Here is a 22190-nt window from a genome sequence, read left to right as displayed (position 1 = left end):
TCTGCAACTATATGGCCTCCTGTTGTACATACAAAAGGGATTTCAAAATAATTTGAGAAACAGGATTAGGCAGGAGTAATGCAAACAGAAATATCTCCTGTTTGTAGAGATGCATCAAGGATAAAACAGGATGTGCACGTCCAAATGAGTCAGTTCAAAGTCCTTGTCAGGAAATAGCTGGAACTCTTAAATGTTTCTGACAAACTTCATTTTTGCTGATCGTTAGTAGAATATTTTAAGCTATTCATTCTCAAATGGAACGGTGCTGGACTTCTAGCTGTTTGAAATGCTAAAGAGAAACCTGTGTGTTTCCATTTAGGTACTACTACAGTTTTTATCTCCTCTTCTGCCCTCTTCTTCCCCAACATACTGGAAGAGCTGTGACTGATAACTCTTTCACAAAGCCACCCTTTCTGCTTTACAGTAGGCAGTAAACATTTTTATGGATGGTAAAGCAAAATAGCTTAAAGTGGTGCATATGCAAACATGCACATTCAGTTTAGCAGGAAGCCTTTTCTGGACTGGAAAAAAAACTCAAGAGTGCTACAGAACAACTTGCACATTTCTAGGACAAAGCCTTAAAAACTCTAATTGTAACTAATCTAGAGAAGAACTCATGAAATGTTCAACCCTGGGACACCAACGGCGTTAGCCCAAATGATTTTTCAGAAACAGATATCCTTAGAATGGCTTGGCAAAACAAATGATCAATGATTTTTGGGGACATCTTAAAATAAAAGATTTTTAATGTGAAAAGATAGTTTTACTTTTTGTAGAAGATGTCTTTCTGCTGATATAATTGATCACTTTGAATATTTTATTCACTGCTACAAACAAACCCAATATATGATTGCCAAATCCTATAATGAGTTCAATATTGCTCCTCTTAGCTATATCAATGAATTGTGACCAATACAGCTTCTCTAAAACAAACAGATGATTTCACATAGTTTACAGAATATAACATTTACTTTTTCCTCTGCTAATATTTTTTCAAAGCAAATTCAGCAGCAAGGCAGAGATGAGGAATAAAAAGGGATTCTGTATTTTACTGTCTGTGTAGCTCAAGGAAAAAAGATTTAAAGGTGACTGTGTTATAGGTGTTGCAACTCCTAGCACAGGGCCAGACACGTAACAACGCTGGCTTGGAATGAGCTCACATCTTCCCAAAGATGACACTGCTACAGGACGCAGGCCTCCAGCAGAGGAGATGGTTAAGCCTCAAATTYGTACCAGCTCCAAAGTGCTGCCAGGAATTGACACTATTTTTTAAAATGACGGCTCAAAAGATTTGTTCTCTCAACGCTTGGTAACAAAACCCATAAGACAGGTCTAGGATGACTTAGGAACTGCAATAGAAGCAGGAGTTATTTAAATGCAACACAAAAGCTTCTCCTTTGCCATTATTTCAGGGTATCATTCTTTATATATCATGTGGGCAGTCACCTGACAAAATTGCTTTTTGATTGGGACACATACTCTCTGCAGGAATTTACTGTGACCAATGCTGGGGGAGGGGGGAAATATGTTAATTTATGCCAGGCAGGTGAAGGTCTGTTTTGACCTGTTTACTAGAATTACATAATTACCTTTGTTCAACCAGTGATAGAGCAGATATTTCCTGCCCACCAGAATGGCTTCCAGCTATATTGCCAAATGGAGGAATACAATAATTAAAAGTTTCATCGATCTTCATTATTTTTAATGTGACAGTAGTTGTAGGAGTATTGTTAGATTTTATATTACAGATGTCACTATGCAACAACTTCCCTTGGAAATGGAAAATTTAATCAGGCATCTGATCACAATCCTGAATGATGGAGTACCAATCTGTGCACAACATTTTTATCATTTACGGCTGCTTTGGGACTGCAATAGAAACCGGTAGATTTGTTTCTTCATAAAAAAAAGGAAGAAGAAACTAAGCGATTAATCTAATAAGTGAATACCAGTTTGGTTAACAAAATCATTGGAAACCTCTCATGCGCATGATTTCCCTCCTACTCCAAAAAACAAACTAGGTAGAAAGACAGACTCGGTCAACACAAAAATAACAGATATTCACTACAGCACTGTCAGCTTCATGAGGAGTGATAGGCAATGACCAGAGGAATTTTGCCTTGAGTTTCTGAAGCGCACAGCTGTCAGGAGAGGATCATTTACTGAGCCGACAACCTGCCCTATAGGAAACAAAGACCATCAGACTGAAAAAAGAGAATTTAGAGGGTTTTTGTTTGTTTGTTTTTAAAGTCAAACTTCTGGGCAGAAACACCTTTGTGCTCACGAGTAGATCTCACTAAGAGTACCTGTTCTGGGGGGTTAGCAGCAGAAAGTCAAAGAAATCAGTGTGTCATTAATTGGAAACTATATAGGTGCCAACAATTATACTTAAATATCAAAACCAGAAGGCTAAAAGTTAAATTATTTTGCATATTAGCCTTTTAAAAAAGCAAACAATGTAGTGACATCTTTGCTGAACAGACAACATAGCTCTGTCCAGAGAAGCAGGCAAGTTAAAAGGAGAGAGCTTTGTGCCTGGCAAAATGCACCCCTTCCCCCAACCCAAACTGGCTTTACAAAGCCCCCAGGGACCCTGCACAGACCAGCACCATATTCCGCCCCCCCCCCCGCCAAGGCCAAGAACACAGGCCTCCCCAGGCTTACTTGTAACCTTTCATGCAGTTGAAAGCCAAACACGCAGAAGGTTTCCAATCCTGACCCATATTTTAAAGTGTCTCTCCCATGCCTCCCCTCAAATGCTTTTTCCGGGGTACCTCACGACTTGAGGAAGAGAACAGTAATCCATGTGCCTCAAGCCCCTTGAAGCACTATCTTGTTTTTCAGTAATATATTCCTGTTTTTTCTCCTTAGATTTACAGCTCCCACCTTCTTATTTCAACTCAGTGTAAATTAAGCACCATTTGAAAAACAGTAGTAACTGCTTCCAGATAAGCAAAGTCTGCCAGAGGTTTCACCGTCATCATTTTATCATTCCTCCCTTGCAGGAATACCTTGTATTTCAGCACACGCCAGCTCYTCCTTGCTGCCCAGATGGCCTAACACACGTTCTTTAAGTTCTTTTTTTCCCCTCCACATCCCACAAATCACACGCCATAAAACCCAGCAACTGTACGTGCACTCTGTTCAGATTAGGGTCTCCAAAGTATTCTCAGTTTTTGAGCGATCACAGCTTCTCTGAGCCCCCGAGCAGCACGTGACAGACAGAGGGAAAGGGCCTTTTGTTCAGGTGGACCTCTGGGATCAGCTATCACTTCCCAACTTCCTTCCCTCTTCCCCAGCTCCACGCTTGGGATGTCTTTGAGTCACAGATACTCAGGCAGGCCAAAAGCGCAAGTTTGGTTGACTGTAGGTCCCCAAGCAGTGATGCCAGAAGATTACTAGGAATATAACGAACACCAATTCACCCCCTCACGTGCTCCACCTCCAGATGTTTTGGTCTTTTCTGTAGATACACAAGCAAAAGCCCCCACTTTCGCTTACTAAAATAACAGGCCCGCTTCAGTCCGACAAAAGCCTACAGTGCTGCCAGAAGGGACGGCTGCGCCTCCCGCGGCCCCTCGCCTCCTCGTGCGAGGACTCACGTTCGCCTTGGGGCCTGACCCGGCCGAACTGCAACCCCGCACGGCCCCTCGTGCAGCTGCACAAACACCGGGGCCGCCGCGGGGAAAGCGCGCGYGCCTCGGGAGAGAGGGAGATCGCAGCCCCGGCTGGTACGACCCACGGGACGCAGGGAAGGGACTTGCGCTTCCTAAGGGAAGCGGCATCCCCGAGGCCAGCGCCATGCAGAGTCACCAGGGCGCAAGGCTGGAGGAGCTGCTCCACCTGGACAGACTAAAGCAGGCAAACAGATTTATGATGCCACTGTGAAAAAAACAATAAAAAAAATCACGCCCTTAATTTTTCTCAAATTCACAATTTAAATTTTTCAATCTCAACACTATTAAAAAAAATGAGGGAGAAAAACAGAAGGGGGAAGTAAAGCAACTTGGTCATCTGTGCCTATCTTGTCCATGAACCAGGACACAGGCACAAAGACATTTTCGAGCAGTACAAAACCACATGTAGTTTCTAAGGGTAATGAACACCAGCTGACACAAAGCCCAGGCTGACTGTCATATTGCTAAGCCACTCCAGGCACCTGTCACTCCTTGGCAACAGAAGGTACAAAAGGTCAAGTCGCTGTTGGAAAACCCAAAGGGAAGACTCACTTCTCTATCAAAATTGAACTTGACAGGAACCATCATCACAAATAATGCTGAGAGGCTCAGGTGTTACTGGTTACTGATGACTTACACTTCTCCCGCTACTGAACCAGCTACATATTTTAGCCAGTTAAAATTAACAACATCAACCTGCAACATCATTTGTTAGTAAAGATAGTATCATCTTTTGGTCTTGGATTGGAACATACAGTATTAGAATAAAATTTTTATTATAAAGATAATATTTATACAGCTATACAGTTGTTTATACATATACACACATGCAACTTGTATGTGTACACACACACACTTTCTCTAAATCACTGAAGAACCGTGCTACAGCTAAGGTTAACATATTCTGTCCCCTCACTTTCCAAACTCTTAATTGCTTTTGCATGAATGCAAAAGGCAAAGGCAAGAAGCAAGAAGATACAAAATAAAAAGCCTTGGTCAGGTGTAAAAAGTGGTAGAGTAAATTTGGACCTCCTTCACTCTTGTGACAGCATGAAGTTATCAGTGAGGATCAGCGTCTTTTACTTGCTAGAGCWGGCTAGGACTTGTAACACACAAGGAATATGCATCAAGACAATTTGCTTTGCTTTTCCATAGCATGGCCCCTGGTGCCTTTTGGTGTATAGTTCTGGGGTTTTAGTGTAAGCCCATCATTACTGACTGTATTGACATTTATACGCAATGTACAGGTACATGCACAAACACATTTGAGAGAACGGTGGTCTCAGCCTTTAAGTATTGATCCCAATTCTCCTCTTGCTTGTCTGACACAGGTCCAGTTACAGTGATCTGTCAGTCCTGCTACAGAAATGTCAAAAAGTACCCCCGTCCATGAGGCCCTCATTTCAGTGGAGTTGCATCCAAACTGCACTAGTGCAAGAAGAGAATCAGGTTCAAAGTACTTGGGAAGAGGAGAACTAATGGAAAACAATGAGAATGACAATGGAATTAATATATTGCAAAAGAGCTGGAACTGATTTATCTTTGAAACCTTTTTAGAAAAATATACTGTATAACTCAAAAATAACACTATCAGTAGGTAGCATAATTTGCTATTTCTACGGCATTTTAATGTGTTCTGAATAGCTTTAAGAAGAGCAAGGAGGTGTAAAAGGCAACCACATGTTCTCTAGAGCATATAAATAACCAAAGGCATATAAATAGTCAAAAATCCATCTGTGCTGTGCCTATCAATACACAGTGAAACAAAAGCAACTGTTGTTTGGGACAGGTTGCCCACTGCAATTACACTCACTGTGCACCGTCACAGCAGTCCAAGGCACCCTAGTGTCAGCTCAAGCAACTGTTGCGGGATTCTCTCAGGGGAATAGGCACGCAGGGCTTTGAGCAACAGCAGTTCCTCTTCTCCTGTCCTAACCCACAGGCCCTTAAGACCCTTATAGAGGAGATATCCCTAGGGTCACACACTTTAAGAAGAATGGCTCTTTAGGGGCTGCGGCTGTAAATAACATTTGAAAGCAATGCCAGCACTGCTCCAGATTTACACTGGGGACTGGACTCATCATGGAGGATGTGGAGCATTTTAACCTCTGATCCTGCCAYGCCAAAAAGTTTCATTTAAGATCCTGAGTTCATGCAAACCACCCCCCTAAACCTACATTCTACATCCTTTCCTTCAAATACATAAGTGATGTACTTTATTCTAAATTCCGTACGTGCACTTAAACTAGGTTACAGGCTCCTTTTATAAATCCCAAAATAAAATAAGTCTTTCTAGTGGTTAACTAGCAAAACTGGATAGAGGTGCTCTTATCATTAGTACTCATCCACATGAAATGGAAAAACTGTTTTCTAGTAACACTTGAAAACTGGAGCCTGTATTTACTTAAATTTCTCTGCCCTAGCCACTTTGGGTCATGATCCTACCTCCCCTTCCTCCACCTCCAAAAACCTCAAAATCACTCATTTCGTTATGCAGATGCTAGAAAGAAAGAAATTTTATATACATGCATTGTGAACTCAAGAGGTCCTTCCTTATTCAAAGGACAGGTGATAATACGCTGTTTTGGGGGGCTAGGGTTCAGGAGGCTCTTGTAATTGTCTGTGAAGCAATATTAAGACAGTAAAATTTATGAACTCATCAATTGCATGTGTCAATGCTACTGGATGCACTAGAAAATGTGGCGGTTGAAAAATTTCTATGTACTCCAATGGAGCCTCCAAATGTGCCAGAGAAATTCCCGCGTCTACAGCTAGAAAGAAAAAAGTTGGGGGGAAAAAAAAAATGAGACTGATGTCTGACAAGAATTCAGATAAGGACATAATTTTCGTTGTGCTTCACAGGACTGAAGAGAAAGCATGGGTAAAGTGCTTCAAGAAGACAGAATAAAAACAAACRCTAAAATACAATTTGTCATTGTTATCATTAGGTTATCTATATTCAAGAAACATCAAGTAAGAAAGCCTGATCTTATTAATAGGCATGCAGCTTGCAGCCAGGCATAATCCTATTCACTTCAAACAAGTGAAGTGCAACCCACATGGACTAACACACTGTTTTAGTTCAAGAGCCCACAACAATATCCTATCACATGACCCGGAAAAACAGCTCTTATTTATTTTGAAGAACTACCAGTGAAGTAGAAAATTCTTCAATTACTATTCACTGACTTCAGTAGGATTGCTCACTGGCAATACGCAACACATTTTCAAGATCAGTCTCCAAGATAAATTTCAAAGTATTTCAGGATCAAACAAAGTTAAAGGATTGTGCAAAACTGCGGAAAAGCATGACTCGTGAATAGATACTCCACTTGGTCTGCCATACTGAATGATATATGATCTTCCAAACTCTCTCTATCCCTACTTAAAAAATGCTGTACTAAGAACTGTGCAAAAGAACTTCATACCCCTCCTTATATCTAGGCTAAGCAGTGTTTTTAAATATCAGTGCAGTGTCTGAATTTTTAATTGCAGCTAATACAGTTAATTGAATAAAAGTAATTTTGCTTTTCCTCATCTCCTAGAATAGTAAAATCATCCAAGTTGTATTAAATTATAGAATATTCATGCTTTTAGGGCAATTTCTAATATTCTCATCTCAAGACTTMTAAACCAGAGCATCACTAATTGTTTCAATATGCCAGTTAGTCATTTTGGCCAGGGTCTATCACCAAGTCCTATCTGGCAAACTGTAACCTCATTTACAATCGTTTGTATTACCATTTTCAAAGAGAAGTAAATTGCTGAAGAAAAACATTTTGAAGATAATGAGCCACAGGTAAAAAAGACAAGAAACCCTCACGCCTTCAAGATGTCACATTGTTTCAGTCTAATAAAAAGCAAAATTGATATAAAACACTTCCTCACACAATATGTAAAAGATCTTTATCTGTTATCAGTTATTCCCACATAAATCAGGAATGTCTCTAGTAAAGGAAGTCTTTTTATATGATATAGACCAGATACGAAGAAAACCAGTACAGGCCCAAAGGATATATTTGTAATAAGCTGTATTACCATATATATATGGTATTGGATTTTAAAATAGCTTTCTCACAATTAGCCCCTTTGGTGCAGTACCGCATACATTGTTAAATTCAGCATGAACTCGTTGAGCACAAGTTTTTCCCTGATAAGGCTTATTTGCACTTTTTAACATTGATATGAATTTACTATTTGGCCTCATTCTCCTTTGCGCCCACAAGGTTATGCCATATGTGCTGAACTGACTGGGGTGGATAGGAAAGTAGGATCAATTTCCCTTTATTCTTATTGAAACAACAGGCTACCAAATATTACTGAGTCAGAACAATGTTATGTTTTTCAATAGAATATAACAAGTCGTAAGAGTTGTATTAGGTATGAAAAGTTGTAGCTTTTGGAAAGAAAGTGGGGTTGAAATCAAAAGTAATTCAGAATTAATAACTCTTGAATTGTTAAAGCTATTTTTCCTTCATTAAAGACTAGGTTTGGGGTTTACAAATATATATATACTTTATAAAGTATATACAACTATACAAATTTTAAGTCAGTAACTTCCATAATACAGATTTAACTTCTCTCTCAAAAACTTYCTCACACAGATTACTTGGGCTTCATAATACATTCCCCTTTCCAAACATCAGCCTGCATTTCCACTAGTGACAAACTGGAAAAACATATGGATAATGGCATTCCTGCTTTGATGAACCCACTGCTCAGGAGATGGGTAATGTTTCATATTTAATGGCCTCATCATATTTAGAGAACACCATTATATTGTTTTGTCTTAAGCCCTCCAAATAAGAAATTAATATTTTTCATACTAAATAAAAGAAAAATTTTACAGAGAAAAAAATCACTGTGCCTGTCATATGCACCCTCTATCTCAGGCATACATGGTGGGGGGGAAGAAGCTCTGAACATATTTACCTCCCCAATAAAACACCACAKGAGATCTCTCCTTCTTAGTCTATTGCAATGTGTACTGAACCTTGCAGGGGTTCTACCTAGAGATTCTGAGACCAAGCTAAGGAGTCTAATTTATCATTATAAATGATATTTGGAATATTGGAAAATTACAAGTTCAGTTTGTTGTAATGTGCAACTGTGACAGTGTTCATAAAAAGAAAAGCCAAAACAATCCTAGTACTCATTTCATCACTTTTCTTTTAAATGGTTGGAAAACACATTAAAAACAGCCATTTATTAGTTGAGACAATTTGATTTTCAGTAAAGATGGACTCCTCTCTAATGATTCACTGTGCAGTATATATTACTGAAAAGAAAGGAAAATTAGCATGGATTTATCTTTGTGACCGATTCGTTGAAAACTCTTGGGATTAACATACTCAATTAGGAATCCAAAAAACAAGAAGTCAATCATGGATTAAAGTTGATGAGACCAGCCTATAAGCAATTCTGACAATTCCTCTACACAACAGGGGGTTGAAATATGGAATAAACTRTCAATGGCAGCAATATAAACTAGGAGCYGTAAATCAGCTGAGAAAGAATTAGGATATATTTTCAAAGAAAAAAAATCAAAGCATCTCCAGCCATTATCTGTATAATTTTGGATTAGGTTGGCCAACTACATTTTATAATATTCCAAGATGTTTGGCAGGCTGTTTGCAGGATCTGCTTTCTGTAACTAAAGAATGATTTCTTGAATTGAAGCCTATGATTAGCTTTTGGGGGGAGCAGGGAAGAAGGGGGAGAAGGAAAAAATCATGCTCTATATTGCCCTAAGTCTTCTACTTAGGTATATTAATCCTATGTATGAGGCTGATATGGAACACAGACAAAAAAACAAGCACACAAGTAAGACCTTTCTTTCCTAAAATTATCAAAAGAGGCAGTGCTGGGTCTTGCACATTTTGCTTCCCAGACTGTGTGCCATTACTGTGCACCGTTACTGTGCTTTCCAGGTCCTGGAGTTCAGCAATACAACTTCCACAGACATTCTGCACTTTTTAAACTGATTGACATTATCCAAGTTGGAGGACTTGGATTCCTTTCTTACTTGTTTCAAAAACACACATGCACACACACTCTCCCTGACTCTCTGGATAGGATTCAGTTGTCTAAACRTAGACACCTGAGTACTAATAATGCTGCTGCTCCAGACAGGTGAAGGTCTTCTGCAGGTCCTGTGGCACATCTGCCAGCCTCAAACTGCTCTCTGTGACCCAACGGCATTCATAAAGGCCATCTGAATGGGGACTACATAGGTTTCCTTTAGGTGGCTAAGTTCACACCTGATGCCTATCTTAAAGCCACTGAATCCCGCTTTTTGTGCATCTGCAAGCACACATCCATAAGGAATAACTTATTTATTATGGATGCACATACATTTGTGAGAACTCAAAAAAGCCAGATTTTCAAAATACAAAAAATAATCACATGCATTCATTATCACACAGAATTGTTATACGCTTACCATATTGATTGTGTATAGGTACATGAAAGTAATGACTATTGGATGTCCACGGAAATATTTGAATGGGCAACTGAGTAATTTGTACGCACAAGCACGACAAGACAGCTAGCTGCCTGTATTACTGTTACCCTGGTCAAGAATTTTACAGCCAGATGTTTTTAATTTTAGTCTAAGGCGGGGGAAAAATACTGCTACGTTATCTTTTAACAAAGTTGCTTTTTATGACAACAGTTATTGCACTTCAGTCCTCAACTCATTCCAATAATTCCCATGCTCAAGGTTTTCCATTGTCTGCCCATACCTTCAGAGCTGCAAAGTCAATTGGAAACAGAAGGCACAAGCATGTAGGTAGAAGTCTGATTTTATAAGTCAGGGGATCAGTGCATAGAAGTGTGGTAGCTGTATATTTTTTAGTAGCCTATCAGATGCACTCCGTTCTGCAAGCTATTTGGATAAAAGGCCTAAAAATCCCATGACCTCTTTCCATATTTTTAAAATACCTGTTGCATTTGACAGGAAAGCATGAAAACAAAATGAACCAAAAAAACAAAACAAAGGTCTCTTACAGCAGTATTTCATATGTGCTTTCATAACTTGGTCCATCAGTCAGCCTGAAACAGCAACCACAAAGAGCACGTGGAGCACTTCACACTTCTCATAGGCAGACCCTAGCCAGACTCACAGAATCACCACATATTTAAAAGCATGTTTATCTAGGCATTAACAAATTTACCTAGAGCTTTTAAGACTTAAACTCTGCTCTAAAAGAAAAAATTATGATCCTGATGCTTTGTTCTCTGGTACATTTCTAACACTGCTCGCTTGTAAGTAAAAACTGCTTTTCAACCTCCATGCAGCTACAGTTTTCAAATCTAGGCTTACAACTTATTTCTGGATACTTAAGATAGAAAAGAAAATAATGCAGTGCAAGTTACGTGCAACATATTCTCTCCCTCCCACTTTCCACTCATTTCTGTTTCAGCTTCAGGCAAGGAGTCTCACAGCCCAGCACTGCCAGACCTTGAAACAGGAACCATCTTTTTTACTTATTCTGCAATATATAATACAAATGGTGCTTCACACCTAAGTAGGTCTCAGATAAACAACATGGTCCAGTGAAGTGTTGAGCACTTTTTTCTTGCACATCCTGTGTTGACCTGAAACACTACTGTTTCCAGAGAACCATTCCCAAATGCCTTGAACTCCTACCTGATATTTCTGATATCTCCTTTGATCTTGCTGTGTTTCTACTTCTCCAAGCACAACATGAAAGCAACATTCCTGTATTCTTTTACATTTGAAATCAGCTATATTTCAAAGCTCTGATGTCATCAGGACAACTTTATATCATCTCCTGTGAAATATATCTGCTCAACAGATGTGAAACAGATCTTTTGTTTTACTAGTCAGTTTAAAGCCAGCTACATAAATAATTGAATGAGGTGGTGTTTTGTAATGATGTCCAGGTATTTTTCTGTAAAGTCTTTAAAAGCCAACACCTTATAGCTGACCTTCTGTTTTGGGACGATTCTGAAAGTTTGGCACTCCACAGTAGTGGCTTTAGCACATGCTGCTGCTGCAGCCAGAGAAGCGAAATACAGAAACGAAAACCAAAGTGGCTTTTTATTTGCATTTCATCCCTGCAGCTATTCTGATGATTTTCTAAGTAGATTCCCTTACTGTTGTTAAGATAGACCCAGCAGACCCAAGAAGAGGGAGAAAACAAGAGCAGCCTATCTACCAACCTGTGTGTGGATAGAAAAGCTTGCTTCACAAGACCCGTTGCACCGATCTGCCAACATCATATAGGCCATCAGCGGGGGAACACCAACTTTACATTCTGAAGCACCTCTGTAACAGCGATACACATGGGCTCAAGCATGACTAAGAATCAGGACTAAAGAACTTGAATTTTCAGGTCCCATTTTCCTTCTTTCTGCTTTTGATTTATATTTCATTGAGTTGTATTTTTCAAAAAGCAAGGAGGAAAAATGACAGCATCGGAAAAATGACAGCATCAGAAAAATAACGATTAAGAAATGCAAAGGGAAAGAGATCAGGTCAGAAAAAGGAGAGCAACATCAACTTTCTAGCTGCTAAGCCAGACCAAAAATCTTTTCAGATTTGTTTGAGCTTTATCACTTTTTCAGAAGTGATAAAATTCACCTTATTAAAAGTCAGAGTGCAAATATTAATTCTTACTCTAAATCAGGGGAGAGAGAAAATACAATCCTATCTCCATTTTTCCTGTAATCTCTAGACTCCAAGGTCTGCCTTTGGTTATGAGCCCTTTAGCTACATGAAGCTGTTCCAATGTGAACGCACATTTTAGTCATTGTGGAGGCAGCTGAAGACACGACACAGTTCACAGCCCCCATGTCTCCACAAAGAATCAGCCATTGCAAGAAGGTAAACACACATCAGCCTTCACCTGGTAGCATCTCTTAATGATAAAACCATCATGCCAGTCACCTGTGTGCACTTTGGATCAAATCCCAGATTCTGTATTTTAATTACCACCTTTCCTGCAAGTGGAAAGAAAACCAATGAAATCTAATGTCTCAGAGAGAATGTCTCAGTTTGGATCTTCCTGGCATCAGTTCATACCTCCTGGTACGAAGACGAATTTTTAAGTTTATTGGGGGGTTTTAATATACAAATCCTGCGATGCTAGGAAGGAAGACAGCAAAGGTTTCTCCTCAAGCATTTATCACTATTAAATTAACTCAGGTTTACTCTTCTCTTAAATGTACGCCTCTGCAACTTTCGTGTCTGGATGTTCTGTGTGACGAAGTCTCAGTACCATTTCTTGTTTCCATTCCATGATACTTGCAAAGAATCAGGGGAAAAAAAAGTTATGACGGGCCCCAGTGCTTCACTGCTGCAAAGTTCATTTACATAAGACTTACTACAGTTATTCCTCAGGTGTGAAAGCTTCACTGAAATAAAACAGATACAGTAACAAAGGTATAACTGACAGTCTGTCATATTGACCGAGGCTCTTTTTTGATTCAGCTCTATAAATATTTACTCAGTACAACCCTTCAGAAGATTAACTTAGAATGTAGTCCAGGTTCAAATCCCTGTTTCATTATGATGTTAAAAGAATATTCCCAGCACACCACATATCCAAGCAGGAAGTATAGGTAAACATTAAGTTTATGCAGAGCATTGGGAAACTATCAGGAACATACTCTAGGCACAACTAACAGTGCTTTGTTGGCTGGGCAGCCAACTACCATTCTCACAAGTTGAAGGATTGACTCTCTTGTGGAGCTTCTCTATTTCATGAGCATTGCTCCATACCACAAACTGATCAGCACCCCAAGCCTCATGGCAGAAATACAAAACAGCTCAGCTTTCTTTGTGTAAAGCAAAAAAGAGAACTGGAGACCTCTTCCCCTCTCCCCCACACCCCCAGGATTCCAAAACTGGTGTCTCTTCAGTTTCCAGATCAATTTAGCTAGTTTTATGTAGTTTTGCAGAGGAAAAGTTCCTCAGGCCACTAATGAAACAAATTCACTATGGGAGCTAAAAAACAAGTTGAGCTCTGCCATGTTCATTGCTGCCGGTTTAAGAGATTCCTTCTTTCAGTTACTGCATCTCTTTAAAGTCTTAAACTTGCTCCCAACTGCACTGAGCCAACCATCACCACCTGCCAGGCTCGAGCTTGCACAGGGTGAACACCGAGGGGTACCCAAGGTGCGGGGTCGCAGCTAACCACATGTTGTCTGCAGAGCTTCAGTGTTGGATGGAAAGGACTCACACACTTATTCATGGAAGTAAAACGACAAAGGCTCCTTTGCATCAGTACAGTGTGCAGAAAGAACTGAACACAGAGTAACATATCCAAAAAGAGAGAAAAGACCATCTGACCTCACATTCTTTTTTTATATATCATCTAGTGATATCTGGCTAATAAAACTCCTCCCTACAACAAGGGATGATCAAACTACCTCAGGCTGGAGGTCCCAGATTTCTTCACCAGTCTTCAGCTCCTTCCACAGCTTCTCATATGGGAGGGTATAATTTAGCCATACAATATTTGATACAGAACTATGGTCTGACAAGTAAATTAAATGAAGCAAAGCCGCACTATGCAATAACATATGAGAAGCAGGGCTTCCAAAACCAATGTTCAAAGGGAAAAAGAATCCAAGAAGGAAAATGGCAATCATGAAGGTGCTAAGCATTTTCTGAACAATTCAGAAGAAAATAAACACAACTGAATTCCCATGCTCAATAAGAAACCCACTGACAAGGTCTTTTTACATTATTTATATTCCTCTTTCACAATAATAAGTACTACTGTCATTCCCAACAACACTTAAAAATCTTTACTGAAAACATGAATTATGGTAAACCAAAATCAAGTTAAGGAACTCTAAGAAAGTTAAAAATGAAGCAAGTCTTCATTATCACCACAAGCGTGTTCAAATTTGTCTCAGAGCTATGAAAGCAACTTCTATACTAGGATAAGTACATGTGAAATGTCAGGAACATATCTGAAGAGTTGGAACACAATTGAGACTTGCCTTACAATAAAGGGGGGGGGAATACATAAAATATAAAGAAGGCAACTCTCTGTATTACTGTACAAATCTGGAATTACTGTATAACACTACCATTCTGCTGTCACCCACCACTGCAAATCTTGCYATTATTTTGGTGGCATAGTTTAACTCTTCTGCAGTAAACAGACTAATCTGTATTGGAAATTATAACCTCCAAAACTATAGCTAATTCAGAAATAGTTAACAGAAGAAAAATGGAGCATATTAGTGGAGAATATCTGTTCTCTAAGAGCCTAACACCATGCATAAAAGATGATCAGACCCTGAGGGAGTCAGGTATACACACTTTGACCATGGTATGATTTACTGAATAGTAAAATATCTTACCCACTATCTCCTGTAATCTATGGTAACTGGCTGCCTAATTATAAATGTTCTAATTTTCTTATCTATGAGCCTCCTTCATGCCTGTTTAATGGTAATAAAAAATAGAAAAATGAATATATACATACATATATATAACCGCATATAAATCAAACTGTGAGGAACAACGTAGAGTTTGCCGTACCAGCTCACATGACCAATCTATTGAGTCCAATTTACTGATGTTTTCCAAATAAGCAAAAGCACATATAAACATCCCTTCCTGACCTTTCCTAAATTCGGACTATATCCTGAAGCACAAGATTACATTCTCATCTGAGCAGACAGAACCATAACATTCATAACATTATTCGACCTCCTTTAAAATCCAGTTTCACTATCTGACATCTTCAGGCAATGAGTTTTTACAAAAAACATGAAATACTTATATTTTAGATATGAAATTGATCAGGTTACTTGATTTATTACTGATTTCCCCAGTATTGTAGAACAATATAACAGATTAAAGGGCAACAAGCAAAATTGTCCTCTTTTTGAAGAAAAAAAAAGAGGCCAATTAATTTTAGTTTCTGCTAAGCTATAGTATTTTTAAACTGGAAAGCAACAGTAATAATATTTTTTGCCTAACTTATTTGCCTAGTGAGTTCTTTTCAATTCTATTAAATGCACTTTCAATTTAAGTTTAYCCCCACATTCAAATTTTATAAATAAAAGATTTAGATTTGAAATGTTTCCATAACTAAAAAGAAACTTTCAGTAAGAACATTTGCATTGAAGGGATAAACACTTGTCCCCGATAGACCTCTCATCCAAGGCTTTACTGTACTGAAAGCTGAAAGTGAAACTGGTCTTCAACAGTTTTCCTTTTGTAAACATTAAATGATTCAAGTGAACTAACTTAATTTGGAAAGGAAAACAGAATTCTAAGTTGTTAAAAGTAGAAACATGGGTCTCAGTCCCTTTAGCTCAATCCACACAGAGATTTTCCTGTTACATAGGATGAGTTGAGAATAAGCATTGCCAAAGCCTATCCATCCAGTTACTCTTACCTCAATAATATACAAAACCACATTCTTGTAGAAGCAATAGAGTATGCATTTGGTAACTCGGTTGTAACTCCAAGCTCCATGGACCAACAATAGCTTTTCCAAGTAGGAAAACTGAAAGAAAAAAAGAAAACAAGTTGTTCATATATGAAGAAATATTTTTAAAAAGTTAAAGTAAAAAATAGTCCAAACCTCAGATCAGCTATAAAAGCTGTTCTTCAAAAATAATAAATTGTTTAGCAGCACACACACACAAAATCTGAACTTAAAACATTTACAGCAAAAACCTTTTCCTACAGCAAAACCTTTGAATGTTTCTGTAAGCAGCCTTCACCAGCTTTAAATGGCAAAAAGTTTTACAATTACTATTACTATCCTGATAGAAAAATGAGGCAAGGTTAACACAATACAGCCTTCTGAATTAAATATAAATGTGAACTCTTCATTTCACGGCCAAAGAATATTTTTGTATTTGAGAGCTTACTAAGTTCAAGCCATGAAGCTCCCTTCTAATTACCAGATTGTTCATTTAATTCACAGAACCGTCTCAAGCTGAAATGAAATGCCCGAGGGGGAACACTCAAGTGAAAAAAGGACACAAACAGCCTTTTACGGCAAATGAATGCTTACATTAGCGTTTGCAGCAACCGAATATGTAAGATTGTGCAAGTGTTATGCAAAGTACCAAAAAACTCTAAAAAGCAATGTATGTCAAAAAAGCCAAGTAAATAAATCTCCAGTGCTTATAAAAAATGATACCTTATAATGCTAGTTTAACCCAGAGATACAGCTCAGTTCTACTTCTTTTCAATTCAGTAGAGTTTCGCAAGTGGATTCAATAGACTTTCACAGCAGCCATCTCACAGCACAGCCTAGGAAATTCATCATTTTCTAGTGCTGGCTTTGTCAGTGAACCTCTTTATGGCCTACAGCATTCCTCTTTAGTCCAGTTGCAGACAGCTCAAACTRGGGATTAGATTTACTGTTTGGCATGGGCATACCTGAAAGGTTCTTGGACAAGACTATTATTTGCTTTGCTTCTATTTGCATGAAGCAACTTGATGGGAAAGCTCAACTTTCTGAATTTAGATAACTTGGTTATTTTAACCAAATATTATTTGAAACTCTGGAAGCTACAGTAATGAATTAGAACTGTCATGAGATAGCTCTGCTCCCCTGATTTCCAACACTGAAAACACTGAACCACAAATCCTGTAAGAACAGGCTTTCTGACATGCATTGGCAACTCAGATTTGTTGGGATATGCCAGCAAGGAAGAGCAAGAGAAAATAAAAGTCAGCCAAGCTTCATGGTTCAGCATGTGCCCAGCTTGAAGCAGGACTGAAAGTGGAACACACACAAGGGAGTAGTTAATTTACTAGGCACCTAGTGCCTCATCTGTTAAGTGCATAGCACAACTATAGCTTTCCTCATCAAAATTCACTGGCAAACACAGTGCTGGGGTGGGGACCTTCCCACCTACATCCAGACAAGTCACCCCCGACAACTCTTGCAGGTGACACATATCCGAGTCAGTACAGCCAAAACACGGGCCTCTCCACTGAGTCGAAAGGGCCRCTCTCCTGCGTGCAGGTCTCTACACTGCAGATGTCTGCAGTTTGGCAAGACAAATCCTACCATTAATTGCTCTTTATTCTGTCCCCCCATGAAAATGAAGGCATTACACAGAACAGCAAGGGAGCCACAGTAGCCTAAATACTGCAGTTCTAAGCCTGCTCACACTGAAAAGTCCTGTTAAGAAGTGACAAGGGAAATTTAACTTGTTTTAAGCTGATCAGTGAAATTATGCACATACACAGCTATCTGCATGCTTGAGTGATTGTACAGAAAAGCTCTTTGTACTTGTACACTGTACTTGTTTGGATACTAGTGTATTCATGGTTTTTTAAACCAGAAGGGAACATCAGGACTATCTGACTGGTCTACCTGCAAAACAGTTTCTATAAGCCTTTACAGTCCTTTCTGTAACAACCCTGGCATAATCGCTGTATAAAAAAAAGTTATCTTTTAGAAAGACACTCCATCCTGACCGAAAGGTGAAGGTGCCTGCCATGGTTTTTGTTTGGGGGGGGGGGGGGCAAGCAGGGGAAAAGGAGGAAGGACCGCGAAAATGCATACCAAGATTTCCCAAGAACAAAATTGAAACACGAACATTTAATTAAAAAAGAATTTTCCCTAGTTAAAAAAGTAACACTCCCTAGATACCAGATGCTCTCTGAATTAAGATAATAAAGCCTTTCACTAAGAGAAAAAAAAGTTATTAAAATCTACTGCTGTGTCTCTAAGCAGTTCAATTTTTTGATTTGGGAATTCTCCTAATATGGATCATTGGGGCAATAACATTTCAAGGGAAAAGGACGATTCAAACAAATGCTCCTTTCACCTGTGGAAGTTATTTAGAGCAGACTCAGATATAAGTGTCCTTTTTTTTTTTTTGTTTGGTTTATTCTCCGATTCCTGCTGGAATCCTTAATGAGTCTATATAGAGACTTACTCTTCCGTAAGTGCCTCCTTCTGATACTGCTGCATGGGAAGTATCTGAACCTGAGATGCTAAATTATAGTGGTCATCTTATATTACTCAATAAGAACATACTCTGCCTTCAAGGCATGCATATACAGTAACGTTTTAGTGGGAGTTATATGCCCTCACTCAGAGAAATGCACACCATGGAGATCAGGTTTTTCCTTTTGAACACTTCTTTTGAAACATACATTACCATACACTATTAGTCTCCTTTACAGGAGGGACTCCTTTGCATCTTTTCTAACTAGTACAAAGCTATGCCATTTAACCGCAGCGGGGGGGGGAGGAGGGGGGAAGAGTCCCACGGTGTTTTACTAATTTTTCAAAGTTAGAACTCCATGCTAGCATGGCCAGCTTTTATTTCATATTAAACTAATATTACCCCTTGCTATTGTCAATAACTCCCAGATAGGAATTTAAACCAAGAGCAACTTACTTCCCACATTCTAACATTAAATCAAAAAACACCTTTTATTTGTTAAATCAAGAGTACTGCATGAACGTGAAACGACTTCACCAGGTTTAATGTTATTGAAACTAATACCAGAGAAATTAAATGTGTAGGGCCCTCTATGGACAGAACTCTCACTGCTTATGTTTACTTACTAAAACTGAAAGTAATAAGGGATCTGAGGAAGTCTAAGTAAGGCATATTCAATAAAGTCATAGAGCAGGGGCAATATACAGTCTATGGAAGCTAATGAGAAAGACATTTTAAGATACCACAGAGTTTGTGATCATGGCAGTTCCTATAATGCTACATATTTAGAATATACTAGTGTTCAGGACAGAATAAGTCCTTGATGAAACAACCTAAAATCTTCAATATATGTTTGGTGAAAGGTCTGAGTTATTCAAGCCTGAAAGCCGGTGTGCTCTGTCTGACCAAAGATCACAGCAGAGCAGCGATGCAGGACTGGCACTTTGCTTCCCAGCAGGGTTAACACAGTGAGCAGTTACCTGTCCAAAGAATAGGAGTGTTCATGCCTTTTCAAAACCTCACCTTCTACAGAAACTACCAAAAAAACCCAAAACAAACCAAACCAAAAACAAACAATTCATATCAATTGGCATGGCAAATCTGCCTACACCCTGGCAGAATGAAACATCAACTGACTGCTTACACATCACAAGAGCCAGTGGACCACATCTACATCCTGCCACCTCCCATCTGTTCTTGCCCTGTGATCAATCTCAAAGACACATGCATGGCACCTTAGCTGCAAATAGTATTCAGAGCATGTCCAGCAGCTGAAGCGTTTCCTTTCTTTTTCAGGCTTATTTTAATGTCTTTATTCTACATCTTGGTTTCTTTAATGAAACAAAGAAAAAAGGCTCTTTTACTCTCCTCTTAGCTGAAGTAATCAGTGCTGGATTTGATGGGATAGTTTGGGAGCACTCAGCCAACTCACACTCAAAATAACATACTGGAATGAAAATATTGGCCAGCACTTCAGAACTTTTTCTAATTCTTGGATATCCGAAGGGAAAAAAGGAGGGGAACACCTCAAAATAAAAATTTCCCAACAGCCAGATAAACTTTTACACACCTGTTTGCAATGCCTATTCACAGTAAGAGACAAGAGCATGCACCGAGGGAGATAAATTACACTGAGAAGCTCTTGAACATAAGCGTCACCAAACGCGCTCCTTGCTGGCTACTGAAGGGCTGAGATGTTCCACAGCTGGCAGGAGGGAACTGAAGCTTTGAGGGAGAATGGGGCTTTTTCCCAGAGAATACAGACTCAAAACAAAGCATCCCAAACGCATCCAAAACATCCACTTTAGACAGCTGCCTCAAGAAAGAAATGAACAGGGATGCTCCTAGCTTGAAAGCYGCACAGCGGCTCTCTGGCAACGAGAGATAGCAGTCATGCTTTTGCGCCTGACCTGTGCGATAGCATAATCTGAGCAATTGGTTGCCTGCATGCCCTCATTCCCGCTGATCCCAACACCGACATGAGCCGTCTGGATCATTCCCACGTCATTGGCACCATCCCCAATGGCGAGTGTTATGGCATTGACGTGTTTCTTGACCATGTCTACGATTTCAGACTTCTGTAGAGGAGACACTCTGGAAAGGAGAGAAAAATGTGTCATTTTCTCACGTGCTGAGTTACATATATGCCTTTTCAAGAAGGACGGCTGTAATCTAGATTTAGAAATATTAAAAGGGCAGTTACTGGAAAGTTTCTTTTTTCCACAACTAAGCTTCCGAACCTGTGCCAAACCATTTCAGAAAGAAAGCAGCTTTGGAGGGGGGAAAAAAAAAACACCAAACATGTTCATAAAGTACAAGCAAATAATGATAAAAGAGAAGATCAAATAGACGTGGAAGGTTTTAAAAGTTTCCCCTCCTGCCCGATACACTTCAGCATATACCAGTGATATTATATGGAGAACACTGGAAAGTGGAGTCTTTCTTCAACCACAACAATTTACAGATTAAGGATGCAGGCTTCCTGGTCTGCTGTTACAATGCATCTCCATCCAGAAGGAGAAAGACCACTAATAGGTTCAGAGGATAATTCAGTCTGAGGCATTCCTGATTTTCAGTGGCTTGGCAAAGATGTTGTAGACTTACCTTCTTCCTTCCTTAGGTTTACTTCCCTTCTTGCAACCCCATCTTTCCACGCTCACGCCAGCCTGAGATCACATGCCCAGGTGGGATCAGAAGCACCACGCCTTCTCCCTCATCTCCCATTCTTGTTATAGGCTGGTGTAACATCACCGACTTCAGTGATATTACTCAATTCCCATAGAAAAACAAAGACTATGACCCCATAACATCTGAATACCTACCAGGTTTTTGGTAGTTACTTTAACCTGATCTTTCTCTCATTGTACACCAGTTGCAGTTTGACATAAATTCATGACATTCAATAGAGTTGCAGTGGTCTAAACCAAGGAGAAGTGGAAAAATACTCAGGACTAGGTAACCAAATTGGATGAGACACCCAAAATGCCTTTTATTCATGAAAAAGGTGGATCAGGTTACCAAATCACATGAGGTATTCTGGAAATACCCACAAGTAGATTAAATATTTCCATTCTAAGCCCATCTGTACAAACAACTTTAATTCCTTTCCCCATCAATTTTAGTCAAAGCTCCAAATTATTTTATATTCCCTTAAATAAAGCTTTAGACACAACTTTTCCACATCTCAAGTCAGCCACATACACTCAACATAAAAAAAACAAAAAAAAACAAAAAAACCACATGTAACTGATATCCAAAGGCTTTACTGTTAAAATAGGGAGAAGGTTGGGAGGGGAGGAAGGGGGAGAGATGGAGTTTTTTTACATGACTTTTTTCAGAGTCCACATCCTGTGGGAGCAACTTTCACAGCCTTTTAATACACCTGGCCAGATTATTGCTGATCAAAAAATAGCAGAGTTATCTTGCTCAGCCTTTTACTTTTTAGCCTTGATCTTGTTCATGCTGACCACCTCTTAAGACCAGACTTGAGAAGCAGTTAGGGAAAAAAGGTTCCTAAGAAAAAATTGCTGGGCTCAAAATTCACATGTAAACTAAAAAAAAAGCCTAGCAGCTGTCCTATTCCTAAAAGTTGAAAACAGA

General features: G+C 39.2%; 1 protein-coding gene across 5 annotated transcripts in view; it reads right to left on the bottom strand.

The window, feature by feature from the left end:
- Positions 1-22190, bottom strand: part of ATP8A2 (ATPase phospholipid transporting 8A2) — a 314203-nt gene that overhangs the window by 139261 nt on the left and 152752 nt on the right. For all 5 annotated transcript variants that reach the window (XR_003253520.1, XM_026065895.1, XM_026065896.1 and 2 more), the window contains 2 exons: positions 20501-20684; positions 16067-16177 (listed from right to left, as the gene is read on the bottom strand). Coding sequence is in view for 4 of the 5 variants with exons in the window: in XM_026065895.1 (XP_025921680.1) it covers positions 16067-16177; positions 20501-20684 (295 nt within the window). In the remaining variant the exon portion in view is untranslated. The remainder of the gene's footprint in view (positions 1-16066; positions 16178-20500; positions 20685-22190) is intronic.

The sequence above is a fragment of the Apteryx rowi genome, unplaced genomic scaffold (assembly GCF_003343035.1).
Source record: "Apteryx rowi isolate R43461 unplaced genomic scaffold, aptRow1 scaffold_233, whole genome shotgun sequence".
NCBI classification, from domain to species: domain Eukaryota; kingdom Metazoa; phylum Chordata; class Aves; order Apterygiformes; family Apterygidae; genus Apteryx; species Apteryx rowi.
This window is presented reverse-complemented; position numbering and strand designations above follow the sequence as displayed.